The sequence below is a fragment of the Eschrichtius robustus genome, chromosome 17 (assembly GCF_028021215.1).
Source record: "Eschrichtius robustus isolate mEscRob2 chromosome 17, mEscRob2.pri, whole genome shotgun sequence".
Taxonomy (NCBI): domain Eukaryota; kingdom Metazoa; phylum Chordata; class Mammalia; order Artiodactyla; family Eschrichtiidae; genus Eschrichtius; species Eschrichtius robustus.
In genome coordinates, this window is record NC_090840.1 from 85,986,404 (window position 1) to 86,007,311 (window position 20,908).

The 20,908-nt window shown below is 63.9% G+C and overlaps 1 protein-coding gene across 14 annotated transcripts; it reads right to left on the bottom strand.

Moving 5' to 3' along the window:
* Positions 1-2: 2 nt before the first annotated feature.
* SCRIB (scribble planar cell polarity protein) lies at positions 3-20,857 on the bottom strand. 14 transcript variants are annotated; one of them, XM_068526087.1, is made up of 38 exons: positions 20,649-20,856; positions 19,324-19,441; positions 19,137-19,215; positions 18,957-19,046; positions 18,799-18,855; positions 18,635-18,698; positions 18,469-18,543; positions 18,256-18,400; positions 17,734-17,852; positions 17,322-17,521; positions 17,049-17,215; positions 16,847-16,974; positions 16,618-16,752; positions 15,592-15,759; positions 14,694-15,086; positions 13,893-13,955; positions 13,320-13,409; positions 12,799-12,876; positions 11,587-11,910; positions 11,415-11,495; positions 11,077-11,331; positions 10,664-10,774; positions 10,271-10,564; positions 9,988-10,167; positions 4,222-4,332; positions 4,092-4,139; positions 3,856-3,930; positions 2,991-3,053; positions 2,323-2,406; positions 2,059-2,184; positions 1,807-1,966; positions 1,567-1,720; positions 1,285-1,470; positions 1,054-1,196; positions 939-976; positions 740-814; positions 461-512; positions 3-382 (listed from the first exon to the last, which is right to left on the bottom strand). In XM_068526087.1, exons 1-38 carry the CDS (start codon positions 20,805-20,807, stop codon positions 237-239), a joined length of 5,034 nt encoding a protein of 1,677 aa, XP_068382188.1. In that variant the 5' UTR covers positions 20,808-20,856; the 3' UTR covers positions 3-236. The 14 variants fall into 14 exon arrangements, with proteins under 14 accessions (XP_068382188.1, XP_068382191.1, XP_068382186.1 ...); XM_068526090.1 differs by lacking the exon at positions 2,323-2,406; XM_068526085.1 differs by having other exon boundaries at positions 3-512.
* Between the last annotated feature and the right edge of the window lie 51 nt (positions 20,858-20,908).

The following is a 20,908-nucleotide window of genomic DNA, read 5'->3' on the forward strand; positions in this document are numbered from 1 at the left end:
GGTAAAACGTAGTCAATTTTATTCTCCTTAAACCACAAAATAGAGTCTTTGGTTGTACAAACATCACTAGTTACAGTCTCGCCAGGAGGTCCCGGCTGGGGCGGGGGCAGTTAGCGGCCAGAACTCCTGAGGGGACCTCTTTAAAATGCTAATGGCCAGGTTAAAAGACTCGAGGCAAGGGTGGTGTTGGAGCTGGCAGGGCCCCCACCCCAAGTCGGGGGAGGTACCCTGACCCTCTAGGAGGGCACCGGGCCCAGGCCCCGGCGCCCCGGCCGGACGGCGCGGCGGCTGCTGCACAGGGCCACCTCCTCGGGGCCCACGGCGCCTGGAGAAGGCCTGCCCAGAAGCACCATGGCCACCTCTCCATCCTCCTCTGGCAGACCTGGCCGACGGGGGCAGGGAGTGAGCTGATGGGCCCTGGGCACCCTGGGAGCACCCGGGGCCGCGCCTGCCGACTCACCAGGGCTCGGAGACGGTTCCAAGGACCTCAGCTCCTCAGCAAAATCTGGGGACTGTCATGGGGAGAAGGGCTGCTCAGGGCTCCGCCCCGGACCTGCCTGAAACCACCCACCTGAGCCTGGGTGGGTCCCTGTTGAGCCCTGGCTGGAGGATGGGGGGGTGGGCCACAGAGAGACAGGGAGGGTGCCAGAGGAGGGGACAGGGCTGGGTGACAGGCACAGCAGAAAGGTGGCAGGAGCTGGTTGGGCTGTCTTGCAGAAGGGCCAGGAGGGCCCGGTACCTGCATGTCAAAGACAGGTCTGGAAGAGGGGAGGGCTGCAAACACCCTGTAGTCAAACTTCCTCCCAGACAAGGCCTTGAAAGGACAGCGTGCGGAGAGAGGTACAGAGCGTAAGAAGAAAGAGGGGTGGGGGAGTCTGGATCCCTGCCCCCCACCAGGGGAGGAGTGCAGGGAAGGGTAACAGCCATTGGTTCCTCACCAAGCGTCCCGGGGAGGTGCCGGTCTGGAGGCCGAGGTCTGGAGGGACAAGAAGTGGACGTCGGGAGAGGTCCGCGCCGCAGGCTGAGCCCCCCGCCTCCCCACGACGCACAGACCTTCCAAGGGGGTGGGTGACGGGGTGGGCGCTGGCGAGGGGGCCTCGGCCAGGCGCTCCAGAGGCCCTCGCTTGCTTCGGCCCTCCTGAGACTTGCTGAGGACCATCTGTGCGCGGAGGGCGTCCTGTTCCAGAGACTTCATCCTGCGGGCAGGGGAGCGGAGGGCGGGCTGGGCAGGGTCGGAGGGCGGGGGAGGGGGCGGGGCGGGAGCAGCGCGGGGCGGGGCCTCACCTGGCCGCCCTCCACAGCGCGCGCTTCTCGGCCTCCAGGGCGCGGCGCTCCGCCGGGGATAGGGTCCGCTCAGGCGCCGGCAGCTCCGGGCTCTGCACGCGCAGCCGCTCCTGGTGGCGCCGCTCGGCCTTGGCCGTCCGCACCGGAGCGCCGCCTCCCTGCGGCGGGGGGGACGCGGGGCCAAGCCTGGGCCGGGCGACAGGAGAGCCGGGTGGAGGGGCGCCGCGCGGGCGGAGAGCGGGGAGGGGGCGACGCTGGGGGGCGGCCCCTCCCCCCGCTCACCCTGCGGCGGGGCCCCGGCCGGCCCAGGGCAGCTCCTCCTCGGGCTCCTCTTCCTCGGGGGCCTCGCCTTCCGTGCGCCCCGCGCCCGCCGCGTCCGCCGCGTCCCCCGCCGCCTCGCGCAGCATTTGCGTCCTCTTCTGTTGCAGCTTTCGGGCTTGGGAGGGAGTAGGGGAGGGGCGGGTCAGGCCGCGAGCCGGTGCTCCCCTCCCCGACCCCCCCCCCACCCAGTCGGCTGCTCACCTTCCTCCTCCTGCATCTTCCGCAGGTCGTCGGCACCCACCAGCGACACGCGCTTAGGGGGACCCCCCGTGTGGGGCACCCGCACTTCCAGCTCGAAGTACTTCTGCCGCTCGCGGAAGGACAGCTGCTCCGGGGAGGCCGTGGGCCCAGGCGTGGGGGGCTGGGGAGAGCGCGCCCTGAGAGCCGGTCCCTCGGGTCTCGCACCCCGGCAGGAACACGCAGCAGGGGACCGGTGGGCCGCCCACCACCTACCTGGGCAGGGGCCTCCAGGGGCGGGTGCAGGCCGGGCACGGCAGCGAAGGTCCTATACGCCTGCTTCACGTTGGCGGGCAGCTCGTCAGGGGAGGGCGGGGAGGGCGGGGAGGGCGGGGAGGGGGGCTGGCGGAGGGGGCAAAGTGAGCTGTGTGGTGGCAGCTGTCCCGGCTGCAGCCACCACCCGTCCCACCACCAGCTGTCCTTGCTGACTGCCTCCCCTCCCACCCCCCCCCCCCCGCCCCCAGGGGTCAGGGCACTCACGGATTGGGGATCACCTCTGCCCCTGAGGGCTGGGGAGCCCCTTGGCCAGGCCTGAGCCACTGGCTGGATCACCCCAGGCTTTGTCTGCAAAGGGCAGATGCAGGGACCAGGAGAATCGGTTCAGGTGAGGGGATGTAAGGATGGGGGGGAGGGCGGGGAAAAAAGAGAGATGGAGCCAAGGTGGGCGGCTGGGTGGGTGTCCAGGGTGTGAGGCCAACACTCACCCATCTGCCGTGTCGGGAAGGGGCAGAGGCTGGGAGCTGGGCTCCAAGCTGGCACTTCCAGTGCCCACCCCGACCCTGCCACCAGGCGAGAGGGGGGTGCCCACGGCCTGGCCCTCCCCATACAGCAGAACCGGGGAGCCTCTGCAAGCAGGTGGGGGTGGGGGCAGGGCCAAGCTGGCCCCCAGGGGCTCCCAGACGGGAGGACGGATGGGGGTGAGGCCGCCCTGACCACCCACAGCCCATCTGCCCAGGGAAGCCACAGGAGCTCCTCAGCCCCACGCCACCCAGCTCTGCCAGGAAGGGGCCCACAGGTTGTGTCCTCAAGAGTGCCGGATGGCAGCTGGGGAGAGGCGCTGTCCCCTGGCAACCCCCTTCCCAGAGGAGGGGGCTCTGCAGGCAGCACCCCTCTGGAGTCCTCCACCCTCCCACCCCGTGTGCACTCACCTGCTGGTGGCCAGGGGAACAGGGGGCCTCAGACATCTTCCCGCCGCTTGCCCCAGACGGCACCTGGAGGAGCCGAGTGGTGGGTGGGATGAGGGCTGGGCAGGGCTGGGGCCCCACAAGGAGGACCTGGGGGGTGGGGTGCTTGCTTTGGTAGCAGAGGCTGGTCCTCAGCTCCCTGACCTGACCAGCCCAGGGAACATCCCGAGACAGGCGGGCTTTCCCCACAGCGGGGCCACCCACCCTCCCCGTGAGCCGCAGAGATCCATGAGCCAGGGAGGCCCCGACTGCTGCCAGCCGCCCCTGCAGCTGTGCCCCTTCTTGGTCAGAGGACACTGGGCTCCCACCCATCCTGGGGACTTCCTGCTCTTGCCTGTTTGTGGCCAAGGGAGGGAGGAGGGTCTTCACAAAGCCCCTGAGCGGGCTCCCTCAGCCCCCAGGCCCCACCCGGCCTCTCACCCAGCGCAGCCTCCCCACTGCAACTCCTGGAGCCTCCTCCCGACCACTCACGGTCGGTCCTGCGGGGTCTCCCAGCAGCAGCTGGTGGGGCACACCCTCCGGGAGGGGTTATTTCTAGCTTTTGGGAGAGGAATGAGAAGCACACGCCTCCCGTCCGGCGTCCCCACCCCCAGCTGGGAGCGCTGGGCCTCCTCGCCAGCCACGGTCTCCGGGGCTCCGGCAGCTGCTCCAGCCCGTCCTCCCCCACCGTGGCTGGGGCCCGATCCCGCCCTGACCACTCCGGTGGCCTCAAGCTGCCCCTGCCCTGCAAGGGTCTCAGGCGGAGGGAAGGGGGTTAAGACGGGGGCAGGACTGACGGACAGGTAAGCAGACAGAGGCCAGGACAGGGGTGTGACAATCAGGGACTGACCCTCTGCACATTGCCGGCGCTGGGTGTGGCGGCCAGGGCACGGCAGTCCAGCTTCAGGCTCTCCAGGCTCCGACCCTGGGGAGCAGAGTGGACACAGGGCTACCAGGGGCTGTGCCTGCCGCCGAGTGTGGGACGTGCAGCTGCGAGGGGGGCGGGGTGGGCAGCCAGAGCTCGGAGCCACGGGCCCACGTGCGGAGAAGCCCACCGTGCAGGGCAGGGACAACCCGGACACTCACCACGGCCTCCGGCCCCCTCTGTGGGGTCTGTCCAGGCAGCTCCTTCTCCTGTGAGCAGAGACAGTGGTCAGCACTGATGACGGCCTTAGGCTCCCGAGCCCTGGGGCTGCTGGCTGCAGGCGGTTCTGACCTTGCCGGGTCCCTCGGGGCTCAGCTCCCGGTCGATGGAGGAGATGCTTTCCAGGCTGTTCCGGCGGCCAATGCCCGCTGCAAAGGGGTTGGCGATGACGCCTGGGGACACCTGCGGGAGGAGCGGGCTGAGTGACCACACGTACCTGAGGTGGCCTCTGGGGGCGGGCTCTGTGAGCAGCGCCGCCGCCCACTCAGGACGCCACGCCATCATCCTGTCTGTGACTCGGGGCACCCACAGGTCACGTCTGTACGCTGCGTGCACCAGAGGATGTTCTGATGCGGGGCAGGATTCCCAGGCGGTGACGCTGGGCCATGGGGCGGAAAAGGCTGGCCACGTAACAATCAGCCCGGGGAGCAAAGAACCGACAACAAGATGGCAGGGGTGGGGCGTGGAGCAGCAACGTGGCTGACGGCACAGAGAGGGACTGAGGCGGAAGTCCAGGCGGCAAGGAGGCCAACACTGGTTCTCACACCAGAAAAGTCTGTTCGAATATGGAAGAGCTGATCCGTGGTGTTGACTGGAATGAGTGATAAAGGCATGACGTGAACACACGCTTTTCCAGAACTACAGAGATAATCGCGGATGCAAACGTGCCTACATTCACAGGTGTGATTCCAGCCACTGAGAGGTCCTGAGACCATGACACCCCGACAGCCGTGGGCATGCCCAGGGCCCAGATTCTGGCTTCTAAGTATCACTTTCCACTAAAAGAGCCAGTGCTCCTGGGTGGGAAAGTATGAAATGACCCCAGACATCTTGTGCCAGAAAGTAAGCTGCTTAAAGGAAGGTGGGTCATGCTAACAGGGCCAGGGCCAGCCAGAAGCCTCTCTCATCAGCCAAGTCTGGGGTGGCTTGAGCAGCAAAATCAACAGCGGTAGTGACAAACTATCACCCGTGAAGTAAAATGGAAACTGGCAAATCTATGCTAAGGAAGAAGGGAAAACCCCTCGTCAGGGCAGGAAGCCGCCCAATGCACGTGGAAGGAACAACGGGGACGGCGCACGAGCTACCACCAGGGACCGAGGCGTGGACAGCAGCGGGGCTGATCCTTGGGGGTGCCCAGCGAAGAGCAGGGCAGTTACACAGTCTCACAGCACCTCCCCACAAAGCACCTGTTAATTTCAAGGGGGGGGGGAAAGAGTCACTTTGCGGTGGAGCAACCCGGAGACGCCCCCGTGGAGAGGGTCACTGACGGGACACCACCATCCATGCGTCCTGGTGGGAGGCCCTTGAAGACAGTGTCACCTCTGTGATAACCCTGCCAAAAAGGCATCCACTGAAGCCCGTCCTGAGGAAACACTGGACAGACCCACAGCGAGGGCTGTTCCACACAGTGGTGGCCTGTGCTCGTCCGAAGTTCAAGGCCAGAGTCAGGGAGACGTGAGCAGGCGTGGCAACCAGACACCCGCATGCCCCCGACCGTGGCCTTTGGCGTTGCCCCAAGACCGCTGGCGGGACGCACATGGGGCCTCTGAGTGAGTGTTCTTGACGCTTTCCTACAACTTTAAAATTATTTTATATACTTGCTTATATCTTTCAGAAATAAAGAATGGCAGGAGAAAGCAACACTAAGGCAGATGATGGCCTGTGGGGCGGAGACGGGACTGATTCCTCAAGGTGCGTGTCCGTAGTTTTGGCTTTGGGGCCACATAAGACTTATAATAAGAAACATCTTTTAAAGTCATCTCTAAAAACGGAAAACAAGTAAGCCTAACTGTGTGTCAAGTTGGCAGTAGAACAATTCAGAGAATTATTTAAAGTGACTTAAACACACAGTATTTTGACTGTGCCTCCTCGGTGGATAAACCCTAAGGACATGAAGAAATTTAAGATGCTATTAATGGGGACTTCCCTGGCGGTCCAGTGGTTGGGACTCCATGCTCCTAATGCAGGGGGCCCAGGTTCCACCCCTGGTCAGGGAACTAGATCCCGCATGCTGCAACTAAGAGCCTGCATTCCACAACGAAGATCCCACATGCAACTGCAACTGAGACCCGGTGAAGCCAAGTAAATTTAAAAAAAAAAAAAAAAAAAAAAAGATGCTATTAATGGTTTCATTATTAGTAATAATATTGATATTGCTTGTTGAAATTATAATTATGGTAATGTTATTTAATTTACTGAAACAGTTTTTAAGATGAGAAAAATACAAATATAAAATCAAAAAAGTCAAAACGCTGTAACCTTAAATATGAATTGAAAGTAACAGTACAAATTCATGATTTTTCTCCTTCCAAAAATATCCACTTCCCAGGATTCATGTGCCGCAGAGGCCCAGAAGCAACGACAGCTCAGAGCCACAAGCACCAGGCCAGTGACAGCTCTGAACCCCACGCCCAGGGCTGGGGCAGGAAATACATGGACACCTGGTCACACCAGAGAGCAGGACGCTAACGAACGACAGGTGTCACACTCAAAGGACACGGGAGCCACACTGCCCAACGAGGACGGCACACCGAGAATACACAGACCCTAAAAACAAAGACAGAAAAACACCTCTGTAGCCATCTTTGGGGTTTTCCAAGGCACCAGCTTGTTATTTAAAAAATCAACAAATGAAAGGAAAGAATCAAAGTATTTATCACACCTCTCCTGTATAAAATCTTATTTTAGGATTAAAAAAATAGCTGATAAAGAAAATTTCTTCCTTACAGAAAGGTCAGTAGAATAACTAAAAGCAACAGATGTAGAAGGAGTAACTGAAGCGTTCTTCCTTAGAGCAGTAATCGAGGAAATACTGAAAAAGAAAGGCAGTCTTGATCAAAATCCTAAAGCTGGTTACTTGAAAAGTCCGTTCAAATACACAGGACTTTGGTGAGTATGATGAAAAGGAAGAGGCAACAGAAATCAGATCAAAAAGGTGACAGGACCACAGAAGAGAAGAGGCGGAGGAGAGAGAACATCCCCGACCTTGCACCAACGTGCTGAGCACTACAGCGAGGAGGTGTCCTGGAAAGCGCACAGCGGCCCCCGAGGCCCTGCAGCCGGAGACCGGCCACCAGGGCTGTCCGCTGTACAGGAGCCCGCAGGGGCTGCGGCCCAAGAGCAAGACAGGCAGGTACTGACGATAGTCCGCCCCACACCGTGCAGAGCGCCGCGGAGGAGGGGCAGGGCGCGGGCTGACACGAAGGTGGGTCTGCAGAATCCAGTCAAAGTTCGGGGAAATGGCTGCAAACTCTGATTCCTACAGGGGTCGAAAGGGTCAATGCAGATGAGTCAGGTGGGCCGAGGTTAAGAGAAATGGGGGTGGGGGGACGAATGGTGTTACCCCTTTTCCTTTCAAGCACCAAGCCAGCCAGAGGAAACCTGTGCGCTGAGCCTCAACCCCAGTTGGCACAGGGCTGTAAAAACCATCAATGAAGGGACTTCAGAAAACCAACACCCACTTCAGAGAATAATTCTTACGGGTTATAAATGGAAACAGCCCTCCATATTAAAAAAAAATGTTATATCAACTACAGCCTGGAAGTCGGCACATGGGAAGGCCACTGGCCACCACCACCACCGGGTCCCGGGGGGACGGAGGGGCCTGACCTCCCAGGAAAAGGGGACCCGCAGCCACCAATCGGGCCGCACGCAGGGCTTCCGCTAGGGGATGAAAGAAAGTCACTGACGAGAATAAGGAAACGAGCAACCTATGAATGTGCTTGGGGAAAACTTACACAGTCAGAGATCAAAGCTAATCCCTGAGTCCCAACCAACTTTTGTTAGGGAACTTGGCAGGTCCATTTAGGAAACACATGAAAACAGACTAAAACTTTTCAAAAGAAGAAAAAAAAGTGGGTGACTTCACCGGTTAGGTCTTGAAACACAGTCTAAAGTGGCTATACTGAGGACAGCAGCATTGGCCCAAGAGTGCGTCCGGCTCCCCAGGGCCCCATCCTGGGCCACAGGAATGCGGATCTGACCCACAAGGAAGTCAGATTTCCCCAAATCAGTGGGAGAATGACAGACGTTTTAGTGCATACCATTGGGACAAAAGATCCATTTGCTTGAAAAGCAATTCCAGGTGGATTACAGAGCTGTATGTTTTCTAAAAAAGTGCTTTGACAATCTTGCAACAGAGAAGATTTTTCCTAAGCAAAAACCAAACCCAGAGATCATAAAGAAGTTTGGAAGACTTAATTCATAGAAGTCTCCATTTCTGTAACCCCAGAGAGGCCATTCCTAAACAGCAAAAGACAAAACCACTCATGCCCTATGTAATAAAAGACTGAAACTTACAACACAAAGGAGCAACTGCAAGTTACAGGAGTTACATGAATTAGTGACTAAAGACAAACTCCCAAAAGGAAAAGGACGAGAAAACGAGATGGCACTGCCTGCCAGATCCCACAGAAACAGAAGCTGGTGCTGCCTGAGGCTGGGAGGGGGTGGGAGACAGGGCAAGCCTGTGGCCTCTGGCCCAGCACCCACTCTTCCAGGACTCTTTCCTGCAGAAACTCCCCCCGAAGCATAAAGATGGGCTCCTGGGCGCTCTGGCTGGTAACACAGCGCAGATACAGCAACACTGGAGAGAAGGCCAGATGCAGGAAGTCAAAGAACAACCAGCAGAACACAGTGAAGGCCCCCTGTAAAGTCTGGAACACACCAGCCCCTACCCTTTACCATGAAGCTGTATTTATTCTCTTTCTTTGTACAAAAAGCTTTAAAATAAGTAAACGTATGGACTAAAACACTTAAATACACGTTTTAATTAAGTAAATGGAAGGCAAAGCCTTCTCTGGAAACCTGAGAGAGACTGCTCCCCAGAAACGACAGGGTTCCAGTGACTACACAAGAGATGTGGGCACGGAAGCCAGCAGAGGGTAGCCCCAGAACCCCGGGAGTGGGGCCTCCAGCCCAGCATCCAGCCCTGGAGCAAAGAACACGAATGCAGAGTCCTTCCCCGTTCAGGAGGCGACACACAGAATGAGGGTGATCTGTCCCCGGCAGCGCAGGGAAAGTGGGGCAGTAAGTCACCATCCCAAAGAGCCACTGCAGGCCAAACCAAGGTGACTGCCCCATTGCAGAGGTTGTGCCAGCAAGGGCACCCTCAGGGTGGAGCTGGCAGCCACTGCAGGTGACGAGCCTTCGGAGGCCCAGGCGGGCATCAGCTTATGCCGGGGGCCCGGCGACAGACGTGGAGAAAACAAAACGGAAAAGAGCAGGACAGCGGGACCCTCCCGAGCAGAGGGGACGCTGAGGCTCGGAAGCCAGGCCTGTCCAGGACACAGACCGGGCCAGGCACCAGGCCTCCAGAGCCCAGACACTCTCCAGGGGGCTAGGAGGGAGGACAGCTGGGTTCCGCCACAGGCCCACCTGGGATGGGGGGATCCTGGGCGCCGAGCTCCCTGCTGAGGCGCTGCCAGCAAGAGCAGGATGGTGCCTGGGCCAGCAGGATGGGGTCCTGTGCGAGTCTGCAGGGAGGCCGTGTGCCCGGCTCTGCGCCATCCTGCCCTGGCCCAGCGGCCACACGGTACACGTACTGCTCACCTGGAGGCAGGTGACTCAGCCTTTTCTTTCAAGACACGACCAGGCCGTCTGTGCACATGCTTCGTCCAACCTGGGCCAGAGCCTCCACAGGCCATGAGCGGTGGCCAAGACCAGGGCCCGGCACCGCCCTGGTCACCCCTGGGGCTGACTCACGATGGCCGAGCGCTTCCCAGGCTTGGAGGCGGAAAGGGTCAGCTCTCCCGGCCCGCACAGGGTCAGGTCACCGGGACCCCTCCAGGGAAGGACCCAGTCCCCGTGGCAGAGCACCGGCCGGGCGGGGGCACTGACCTCGGGGGCGCTGGTGTCGAAGCCATCACAGACAAGCACAGTCAGGGTGTCGCCCACGCTGCGTAGCAGCTGCACGGCTTCGCCGTGCGTCAGGCCCAGCAAGCTCTGCTGGTTCACCTCCAGCAGCCGCAGCCCCACCCGCAGGCGGCCATCTCGCCCGGCTGCTCCTGTGGGGCTCACCTGTGGGGAGACCCGGCCCCAGAGCTCAGGACCAGCCCATGCCGGAGCCCCCTTCTGCCCCGAGGAATGCAGTGGAGCGGGGCCGACGAGGGGGGGCGCTCACCTTGGAGATGAAGATGCCCTCGTCCGTGGGGTCACAGGGGTTCCCTGCGTGGCCCTTGGCGCCCCCACGGATGCTGATGCCCAGCTTCTCTCCAGGGGCCTTCTGGATACAGAGCTCCCGCATGCCCGGGGGCGGCGGGTCCCTCCGCACGAGCAGGACCAGCTCCAGGCAGGGCCGGAGCAGGGCGCTGACCGCTTCCTGGTGGGTGGCGTCCCGCACATCCTGCCCATTCACTCCCAGGATGCGGTCCCCAACCCGCAGGCCACTGCGTGCAGCCAGGCCCCGGGGGAGCACCTGTTGGGGGAGGGTGGTGCGCAGTGGGCTGGGGCTCTGGCCGCCCTGTGCTTGGGCTGGGCCCCCTGTGCACAAAGATGCCTGCGGGATCCGCTCTACCTTAGAGATGAACACGCCGGGCTCCTGGACACCAAATGGGTGGCTGGAGTGGTCGGAGCCCCCGACAATGCTGAGCCCCAAGGGGCCCCCAGCTCTCGGCAGACAGATCTCCTGGGGACATGGAGGGGTGGGAGGGGTGGCTGGAACAGGCCTGGCAAAGTACCAAAGGGGCGCTTTCCAAGCCCAGAGAGTGTGTGGGATCAGGGCGCTCCACCGCAGGGAGGCCGTTTTGCGGTGCACAAGAGACCACAGGAGGAGGAGACCCGCTACTGAACGATGCCCCGGTGTCCTGGAGCCGCAGAGGGTGTAAGTACTTGCTTTCCCACCGGTGCGGCTAGCACCCCATACCTAAAGCCGTGTGGACGTGGAGGAGGGGGCCGGGGGGTGGTTAAGGGTGGGGACTGGGGTCTCACCTCCACTGGGTACGGCCCCTCCAGGGCAGCGGCCAGCAAACTGGGGGCCAGCCTTAGCGGCCCGGGCTCCCCAGGGGTGGCAGTGGCCACGGTGGTGGTGGTAGCAGCAAGGGGTGGGGGGGAGTGTGGTGGAGGACCGGGGGCAAGTGGCCCCCCGGCCTCCCGTTCCAGCAGCAGGGCGATGGTGGGAGAGGCAGCGGTCAGCAGGGAGACAGCGTGGTCGTGCCTGGCCTCCGTCATGTCCACCCCGTTGATCTGCAAGAGTGTGGCCAGTCAGGGGGCCCCATGGGGTGAGTGAGGCAGCTGGGTAATGGGAGGGCCCCTCTGCCCCCACTCACGGAGAGGACGCGATCGCCGACCTGCAGGGTGCCCGCCCGGTGGGCGGCGCCCCCCTCAGCAATGCGGGAGATGAAGATACCCTGCAGGGGAGAGGGAAGGAGAGCTCTTTACCGCAGGCTGGCCTGGTCCTGCCCCCCAGCACCCCTCCCTGGCCCCGCCCACCCGCCTCACCGGGTCTCCAGCCCGGTAGGGTGTGGAGCCTTTTCCCCCAGCAATGCTGAAGCCCAACCCCTTCTCGCTGCGCACGAGGCAGGCCACGTGGCGCTGGCGGAGGGGCCCGGGGGGCTCGGGCTGGAGCAGGGGCAGGCGCAGGCCGCCTCCCCACCGCTCCCGGGGGCTGTAGTCGTCCTCAGGCCGCAGAGGCGTGACGGTGACCGCGTTCTCAGGCTCCACCATACGCTCCCGCCACAGCCGCATGTGCACCGTGGTGCCCGCCCCACGCAGCGCCTCCACGGCCTGCTGGTGCTCGGCGTCCTGCAAGGCCACGCCGTTCACCTGCAGGCCACAGCGCTCGTCAGGGCAGGCCCCTCTACGGGTGGGCAGGCAGAGCAGGGGACAGGCCACAAGGCAAGTGGTGGGCCGTCACTGCCCCCGCTTGTGGGCACTGGCTATCTACGAGCCCACCACCTGTGCAAGCCCAGGGCCAGGGCGCCAGCAGGCCGAGAAGAGCAGGCGGAGGCCCCTCCTGCTGGTCCACACCTGGCTTCCCAGATCTGGAAACCCCTGCCACGTTCTCATCTGAGCAATCCCACAGCCAAGCGTGCCCCGTGGTTTCTGGGCTTCTGGCCCCTTGCCTCCACCCTGACCCTGACTCAGGCTCTCCCAGACATCAGGGTACAGCAGTTCCTCCATAAAATTCGGGTGTAGGAGCAGCCCCGCCTGGCCCTGCAGCCTTCTGTCCACTGGCCCCCCTGCCCCGTGGGCCGGGCACGCTGCCCCCAGACCCTGCCCTGTCGTGGCAGCTGTGAGCACCGGCACGTGGCCTCCCATGATGAGCTCACCTGCCAGGGCTGGGTGGCCAGGTGCACAGGCAGGGGCTCCAGGGCAGGAACCAACCCGCCACCCAGACGTGTTAGAAGTCTGAGCCCCTCCTAGACCAGCCCTCAGGAGCAGATTCCTCCTTGAGATCTCTGCTCCTGGCATGGCCAGAGCCCCACCCCATCAGGCCTCCCGCCCAGACGGGGGTCTCTGCCTCAGGGGCTGGCATCTGGGCCCCCTGAAGCTCTGGCTAATGAGCTGCACGCCTCACCAGGGGTCCTGTGCTTGGGGCTCTCAGGAGAAGAGCTGGCTGCGGGAGAAGCAGCCGAGCACCCGACAGCCAGGATGTGAGGCCCCGAGAACCCAGTACCTCACTCAGACAGGGGCCGGGGGCTGCCAACTCACCTCGAGGAGCTTGTCGCCTACTCGGACCCCAGCCTGAGCCGCAGGGCCCTCCTCAGATACCCGGGAGATGAATATGCCCTGGAGAATAAACAAGAACTGAGCCCGAGAGCATAGGCAGAGACCACGGAGGGGCCTCCACCCTGCCCTTCTGGGGGAGGGGCCCTTGGCAGCTTTGCGAGGCCCAGAGGCCCCCCAGTCTGGGCTGCAGAGACGCCCAAGGGTGCAGGAGAAGCAGAAGTGGGCCTGGGGTGGTCAGAGGGGCTGGGCGCGGGCCGTCGCGAGGTCCCGGGTGTCAGGGAGCGAGAAGGTGCCGGTCAAAAGCTTCCAGACAATTTTGACCCCACGCCTAGCACAGCGGCAACCAGCGAAAGAAGGCGAGGCTGAAAAAGACTGCGGGCAGACGGGGCAGCCCCGACCTCCAGATCCCCGTTCGTTCTCTGGGGGACGGGGACCCCAGAGTCCTCAGGACCACCAAGCGGCGCAAGCAGGACGGAGTGGGCAGGGCAGCAGCGGCTCCTCACCTCGTCGTCGCCCTTGTAGGGGGTGGAGCCCTTGCCGCCCGCGATGCTGATGCCCAGGCCCCCCGTCTGCCGCACAATGGTGAGCGTCAGCTGGAAGCAGAACAGACACACGGTGTCCAAAGAGGGCCGAGGGAGCGGGGCTGCCGGTGGACTCAGCGGGAGGCGGGGAGGGCCCAGTCCCCTCCGGCCACCGACCACCTCTCCCAGGGCTGGCTCGGGCCACAGAGGAGCTGGACGGGGCGGGTGATGCCGGGGCTTGAGGGAGTACAGCCCGGAGAGAGCCCTCGCCTGAGGGTGACAAGGCTGCCTAACAGTGCCAGGGCCGGGGTGCCGCAGGCAGGGAGGTGGGAGATGCCCAGCACCCCCCCGAGATCGGCCACCCTCACCTGGAGGCCAGCGCCCTGTCCCCCCCATCTGTGCCAGAGGGCCGTCAGGCGCCCCAGGCCCTGGCTCTGAGGCGGCAGGAGGAGGCCTGCGCAGGAGCGGGGGAAGGAGACGCAGAGCCCGCAGCCCGGGAAGCGAGGCCAGCGGCAGCCTGGGGTACAGAGCACAGAGCGGCAAGCGAGTACAGACCTCTTCTTCCTCAACGCGAGCGGGCTCTATCAGCAGGTTATTGGCCTGGTCAAACGACACCCCCTGTCAGGACAGGACCAGCAAGGGCATGCAGGTCAGCCACGCCCAGCCCCGCCACCGCCTCGCCCGGCCCCACCGCGAGCAGGAAAGAGAGAAAAGACCACACCAAGCCCCCACAGCCTGAGTGCCGGGCCCTTCCTGCCTGTGCCTGTGCCTGGCGCTGCCCCCAGGCGCGGGGTCCCCTCCAGTCTGGAGGCCTGGCTGCTTCTGCCAACCTGCCAAACGGGGTCACAGGGGGGCACCACCGCGGGCTGAGCCTAGGCCTGGCTGTCCCGGTTTTGACTGTCCAAGGCCCCCTCAGCTGTCACGGCATCGTGCCGCCGTGCTCAGGGCAGAATCACTGACGCCGCAGACACAGGGGCGCTGCGGCAGAGGGGCAGCCCACGGAGGAGACCGGACCCCAGGAGCCCCGTGAGAGCCACCTGAGGACCAGGACAAGGAGGCGGGTGAGGGCCCCACGGCTGGCCTGAAGGCCAGCCCTCAGGAGAGCCAGGGCAGGCAGAGGAGCCCGGGCAGAGAAGGAGTGGCCGCCAGAGCCCTGGGATGGGGCTGCGAGGCCAGCAGGGAGCTCTGGGTGGAGTCAGCAGCCAGCCTGGGGAGGAGGGCGGGCAGGTGGGGACAGGCACCTCCCTCACCAGCTGGTTTCAAGACACAGGCCTCGAGTGTCACCTGAGATCCCGCCAGCGCGGACCGAGGGGCCTGGCCGGCCCGGCTTGGGCTGGCGCGTGGGGTTAGACCCACCTTGACAGAGGGTGCAGAGGCCACGGCCTCCTCCCTCTCCTCCTCCTCCTCGTCCGCCTCCTCGGCTCCTGCCGCTGCTTCCTCCTCCTCCTCGTCTTCCTCTTCCTCTTCCTCCTCGGCTCGAGGAGCCCAGGGCACGTGGGGGCCATTGTGCCAGCCCCCAGACCCTACTGGGCCCTCACTATCTGGCTGTGTCCCCTGCAGCAGGGCCACCACGGCCTCGGGCTGGGGCAGCTTGGAGATCTTGAAGTGCTTCTTGTAGTGGGGCGTGTCCTTGCGGATAAGCCTCTGTCTCTCACCCGGCAGGGGCCAGGGGGCCTCCAGCTGCCCCTCCTCGCTCTCGCCATCCTCCCTGGGCAGGAGCAGCGTGTCCTCCGCGAAGCGCACTGTGGGCTGCGAGAGGCCGAGCGAGAGGACGTCGGTCTGGCCCAACCCCACTCGGGCCCAGGGAAGGTGGCAGCAGACAGGGGCTCTGAGAGGCTCCCCGCCGCTCGGATCAGAGAAGGATGGGGATCGGGGCGCCAGGAGGCTCTGCCCACCCCGTGCACTGTGCTCTCAGCAGCCTGATGCTGGGGTTCCCGTCAGGGCCACGATAAAGGTCCCTCGGGGGTCTGGGAACAACCCAAAAGGGGGATGTGAGGCGGTGACGGATGTGGGAGGGCAGGGCCCATGCCAAACTTGGCCATGGGGTGGAGGCCCTCATCCCCAGGCCCTCACCCCTGCCTGGGGAAGCATGGCTCCTGCTGGGCTCCACATAGGAAAGAGCACACCTGCGGGACCCACCTGCACCTTGACTGGTCCTGACAGCAACCTGCTTGGGAAGGAGGAGGGGCAGGGGGAGGCAGGCCCACCCCGGCAGGCCCACCCCTGGGCAAGCAGTCTCCAAGGCCAGTCTCACCTCCTCATAGATCTCCTCTACGACCTCCTCCTGGGTGGTTGGCGTGGATTCCTGCTGGCTCGGCCCCTCCACCTCGGCCAGCGGGCCCTCGGGCTCACCCTGGGAGGCTGTGCTGGCAGACAGGTGCGAGTCCGCACTCAGGCCAGACTCGGTGCTCAGCCTCTTCTCCTGTGGCGGGGTCAGGTGGTGGGTCAGGCCGCCTACCGGGGGACTCCACAGTGCAGGCCACTCACCCCGGGGCTCCCTGCTGCCTGACCACAGCACCTCGTGGGCTCCCCCTCCCAGCTGCCCCTACCCTGCAGGGAGTGGAATCTGTGCTCAGCCCTCTGGGGTGCCCACTGTCCCACCCCCAGGGAAGCCAAGCTCCACCAAACAGCTATGGGCACACAAAGCCACTGTTCTGTGTTGCGGACCCTCGAAGGTCTTGCGAGTACCCACGATGACACCAGCACGGGGAAGGGCAGGCACCCCCACGTGAGCGCGCCTCTGCAGACGAGCTGCGGCAGCTTCCCAGGGGGGAAGGCTCTGTGTCACAGACACAGGCCCTGCCACTTGTCCCCCAGGCACCAGCTGCCCTGCTGTACCCCAGGGGCCCTGAAGCCTCCCCTGACCCTGCTACTAAAACTCCTGAATGAGTGGAGTTAGGCCTGCCTGGTTCTGGCCCCAGCCCCCTTCACAAAAGCTGACAACATAGACGCCCGAGAAAGACGCCACAGGGAATGGGCCCACTACTCGGTCCCCTCTGCCAAGGACCCAGCTGCCTCTGGCTCCTCTCTTGTAGCTGCCCGCACGTCCACGCCACACGACCCCCCGTGTCTGCCCGGCAGCCCTCGGTGGAGGCAGCCTGCTCTGCGGGAGGGTGTGGGCGCTTGGCCCTGAGCCGCCCCACTGCAACCTGGAGCCTCTCCTGGCCGGTTCCCCATGCCCACACCGGGACCCGGAACCCTGCACCCAGCCTGGGGCTCCCGAGCAGGACAGCCCGTAAGGCGGGCATCCCTCCCGCGCCCCGCGGGTCCCCCCAGGCACCTCCTCCGAGGGCGGGGGTGAGGGTGAGCGCTGTGCCGAGTCGGGCCTGCAGGAGTCGGCTTCGCTTCGACGCTCCACACCCCTCTTCATCACCTTGAGCTCGCTGGGGTGAGGCGTAGCCCGACGCTGCAGGCCCTGCAGTGGGCACAGGGGTGAGGGGCGGGGCGGGGCCGGGGTCAGGCGGGGGTGGGGAGGAGGGAGCCCCCCGGGGACCCCACCCCCCCCATACCCGTTTCTCGGCAGCGGCTTCCTCTGCGTCCTCGTCGCCCGCGGGGGCCTCCAGGAACTGGATGACGCTGACGCGGCTGAGCGGGGCGTCACCCCAGCTCTCCGAAGGGCTCCGCGGCCCCGGGTCCTCTGCGGAAGCGCGCATCAAGGGGAAGCCCCGCCCCGCCCGAGGCCACGCCCCATCCCGCCCCCCAGCAACCTACCGAGGCTGGGCAGGGGCTGCTGGGGCAGCAGGTAGCAGGTGAGCACCTTCTCGCCGGTCTGGGCATCGTCCTCAGTCTGGAACCGAAGCATGGGCTGCGCCTGGTTCTCCGCCAGCCACAGGGCCTTCAGGTTGAGGTGCGTGAGTGCGAACGGCAGACTCTGCAGACTGGGGGCCAGGGGCACGGTTAGCTCCGGGTGGGGGAGGTGGGGGGGCACAGCGGGCACGGTCAGCTCAGTGGGAGCCAGGCCGGGCGGGCATGGGGGCTACTCACCGGTTCCCGGCCACATCCAGCACATGCAGCTCGGCCGTGTGGGCGAGCTCCGGCGGCAGGACAGCCAGGCGGTTGTCCCTCAAAGAGAGGACGCTGAGTGCCACGCAGCCCCCAATCTCAGGCGGCAGTGCCTCCAGGCGGTTCCGGTCCACGTTGAGGTTGGTCAGCTTGCTCAGCTTCCCCAAGGAGCGGGGCAGGGCCTGGCCGGGAGGAGGGAGGGTCAGAGATAGCAGAAGCCCCCAGGTAGCGTGAGGAGGGAGATGAATGCTCTCAGGGGGCGGTCTCTGCCCCTGCGCTGGGGCCCCGACCCCTCCAGCCGCTGGTCTCCCGCCACTCTGCACACCTCCAGACGTCCCCCCCTCTGCATCCCATGCTAACTCTGAAACCAGCCACCAGCGGGGCCGGGCCCCACCGTCAGCAGGTTCTCCGTGAGGATCAGCTCTGACAAGTTCTCACAGTCCCCAATGGCCTCCGTCACCTCGCAGAGGCGATTCTGGTCTACCTTCAAGATGGACAGCTGCTTCAGCTGACCTGGCATTAGGAAAACACGGTGACGGGGCTCAGTGAGGCAGGGAGCCCAGCCACCCACACGACTGAAACAGCCTGCCCCTCACCCTGCCTCCTGTGCCTCGAGAACACTGAGAGCTCACCCCCCAACCCTTGCCATCCTGCTGCCAACCTGACCACGCCCACCAGCTCCCACGCACCCGCTGCCCCCCGACCTGCCATCGTGCCCTCACGAGCTCACCATCCCCACTTGCCACCACAAACTGCCTCGGCTCCTCAGGAACAGCACCAGCCATCCCACTCCGGCCTCAGGCCAGTCACCCCTCCTCAGGGCTGTGTCCCAGGACCCAGCAAAATCAGGGTCCTTACCCCAGGACCCCTCTCTAGACCTGGGTTCACCACCAGCCACACCCCTCCCAGCACTAACCAATGCCGTCAGGAAGCCGCTGCAGCACGTTCTGGGAGAGCAGCAGGTCGGTGAGCAGCACCAGCCCCCCGAGTTCCGCAGGCAGCTCCTCCAGCCGGTTCTCTGACACATCCAGGCACACCAGGCGCCGCAGATTCCCGAGTTCCTGGAGGGAGGTGCAGAGAGTCAGGGGACGGACAAGCGTGAAGCGGGCGCAGCCACACCCTCACTCACCGGGGGCAGGGCCGACAGCTGGTTCCGGTCTAGCCACAGCTCACGCAGGTTGGGCAGGGCCCCCAGGGTGTCAGGCTGCAAGAAGAGACAGGGACAGAGTGACGGCCAAGGCTCACCTACCCTGCCTGGCCCCGCCCCACCCACGACAGCCCCGCCCTCTCCACACCAGCACTTCCAGATCGTTGCCTCCCAGATCCAGCTGTTCCAGCTTGACCAGGAAAGACAAGGACCTGCAGAGAAAACAGAGCAAGTTCTGTCGTGGCCACACGGCCCGTGGTCCCTGGGGCCAAGAGGCCTAGGCCGGCCGCTGGCAGGGCCAAGCCCACTCACGCAGGCAAGGACTTGAGCAGATTCTCCCGGAGCTCCAAGGTCACCAGGTTGGCGAGACTGAAAAAGATCAGGGCGGGGCGTGAGATAGGCAGGACGGTGGGGAGAGGTGCAGGAACAGCGCTCTACTGAGCCCCTCCACCCCCCAAGAATGCACTCACTTGCCCACGTCCCCAGGTAGCGCCTGCAAGGACACATCATTCAGGGCCAGGTGAGCCAGGCTGCGCAGCTGAGTGAAACCTTCGGGGAGCCTAAGTGGAGCAAGGGGTCCTCAGATGCCCAGGCAGAGGCTGCAGGACCTCCCAAGCCCCACTACCACCCCTGCCACGGCCACCACCCACCTGGACAAAGGATTCCCACTGAAGTCTGCAATCTCCAGGGCTTTGCAGAACTTGATGCTCTCGGGGATCTCAGGGATGTCTGTGAGGAGAGAGGGGTCACCATGGAGAGATGCCCACAGCCTCCAGGAGCTCAAAGCCCTTCCTGCCACCCTCAGATTCCACCCCAGACCCGCCCCAGGCTCCACACCATTCCGAGACACGTCCAGCTCCACCAGTTGCATGAAGTTGGCCACCTCAGGGGGCAACCGCTGGATCTCGTTGTCACTCAGGCCCAGCTTGCGCAGGTTCAGCAGCCGAAAAAAGGGCTGTGGGCAAGGGGGTAGGGTCAGGGGTGATGGGCCCTGTAGCAGAAGACCCCTCCCTGCTCCAGGCCACACAGGAACCCCGGGTCCTGTCCCATCACCCTGGTCTGCAGTGAGAAATGCAAGGAAACAAAAACAGATACACACACATCTTCCCGCACTTCTAACTTGTGTCACCTCACAGTCACCCCCCCCCCCATACAACGCGGCCACGTGACTTACCTTACGCGTTCAAGTCTTAGGTGGAAAGTCACTTTTTTTTTCTGATCTGATGAGTCCCTGTTCCCTGTGTTCCCTCAAGGCTCCACCCACCACCTGAATCACCTCTTCCACCCACCCAGCAAGTGGGCCCTCCAAAGCCTGTGGTGGTTTCTGCTACTGCACCCCAGCAACCACCCCAGCCTGAGCCCGTGACAAGAATTCGGCAACTACCAAAACAAAGTATAATGAAAATAGGAGAGAGCCACAGATACGGGCCGCATGCGTGCAGGGGCTGCAGGCAACGTGTGGTGGGACCTGGAGATGACCGTGAGGAGCCCTGGTCCAAGCCCAGAGTGGAGCCACACCCTTTGTGGCACGCAGCCCCCAAGCATTAGGCCACTTTGCACCCCATCTCCAAAACGGAAACCCTTTTGTGCCCTGCTTCCTTTAACCTCCTCTCCCAAGTGGCCTTAAGAGAAGAAAAATAAGTTGTCCAGAAGGAACAAGGCAGCGGGAAGTAAACGCACTACAGACCTGCCAGGAACAAGCACCTCAAGACGACTGCCCCCGACCCCACCCCAGCACCCAGGAGGAAGAGAAGAGCAGTCCGGACAGAAAGCTGGCCTCCCCACCTCCAGAGCAGTCCAGCAAGTTCCTATCCGTCAGTCACGCCGGGTTCACCTTCCACCCTGATGCACTCCAACCCCATCCACCTTCCCCCACGGCTTTCAATCTGCAGCTCCTCCTCTAGGCTGTGACCATCCCCGCCCCCAGGCAGGCACCTGATGACCGCTGCCACCTGGTGCCAGCGCCGGCGGTGGGTGAGGAGGGTGGGGCTGGCCGGGGTGGGGCTCTGGCCAGTAAGAACCATCAAGGCCGACTGGAGACTGCGGTGTCCCGCCCGGGCCAGCGCCTGCTGAGGGCTCAGAGGAGCGGGCTGTCGCAGCCAGGCCGACCCCGCCGACCCGGTGCGAGGGCTGGGCCGGCGGCAGGTCCAGCGGCCACTCACCTTGGGCAGCTCACGCAGCTGGTTGGCGTCGAGGAGCAGCTCCTCCAGGCTGCGGCTGTAGCGGTAGATCTCCTCGGGCACGGCCTGCAGCGAGCAGTGCCGCTTGTCCACCGACTCCACGTGCCGGTTGCAGCGCCACAGCGGGATGCACTTGAGCATGGTGCGGGCGGGCGCGGGCTCAGGCGGCGGGCGGGGGGCGGGGCTCGGCCCGCATGAGCGCCCGGCCGGCCCGGGCGGGGGAGGAGCCGGGGGCGGCCCGG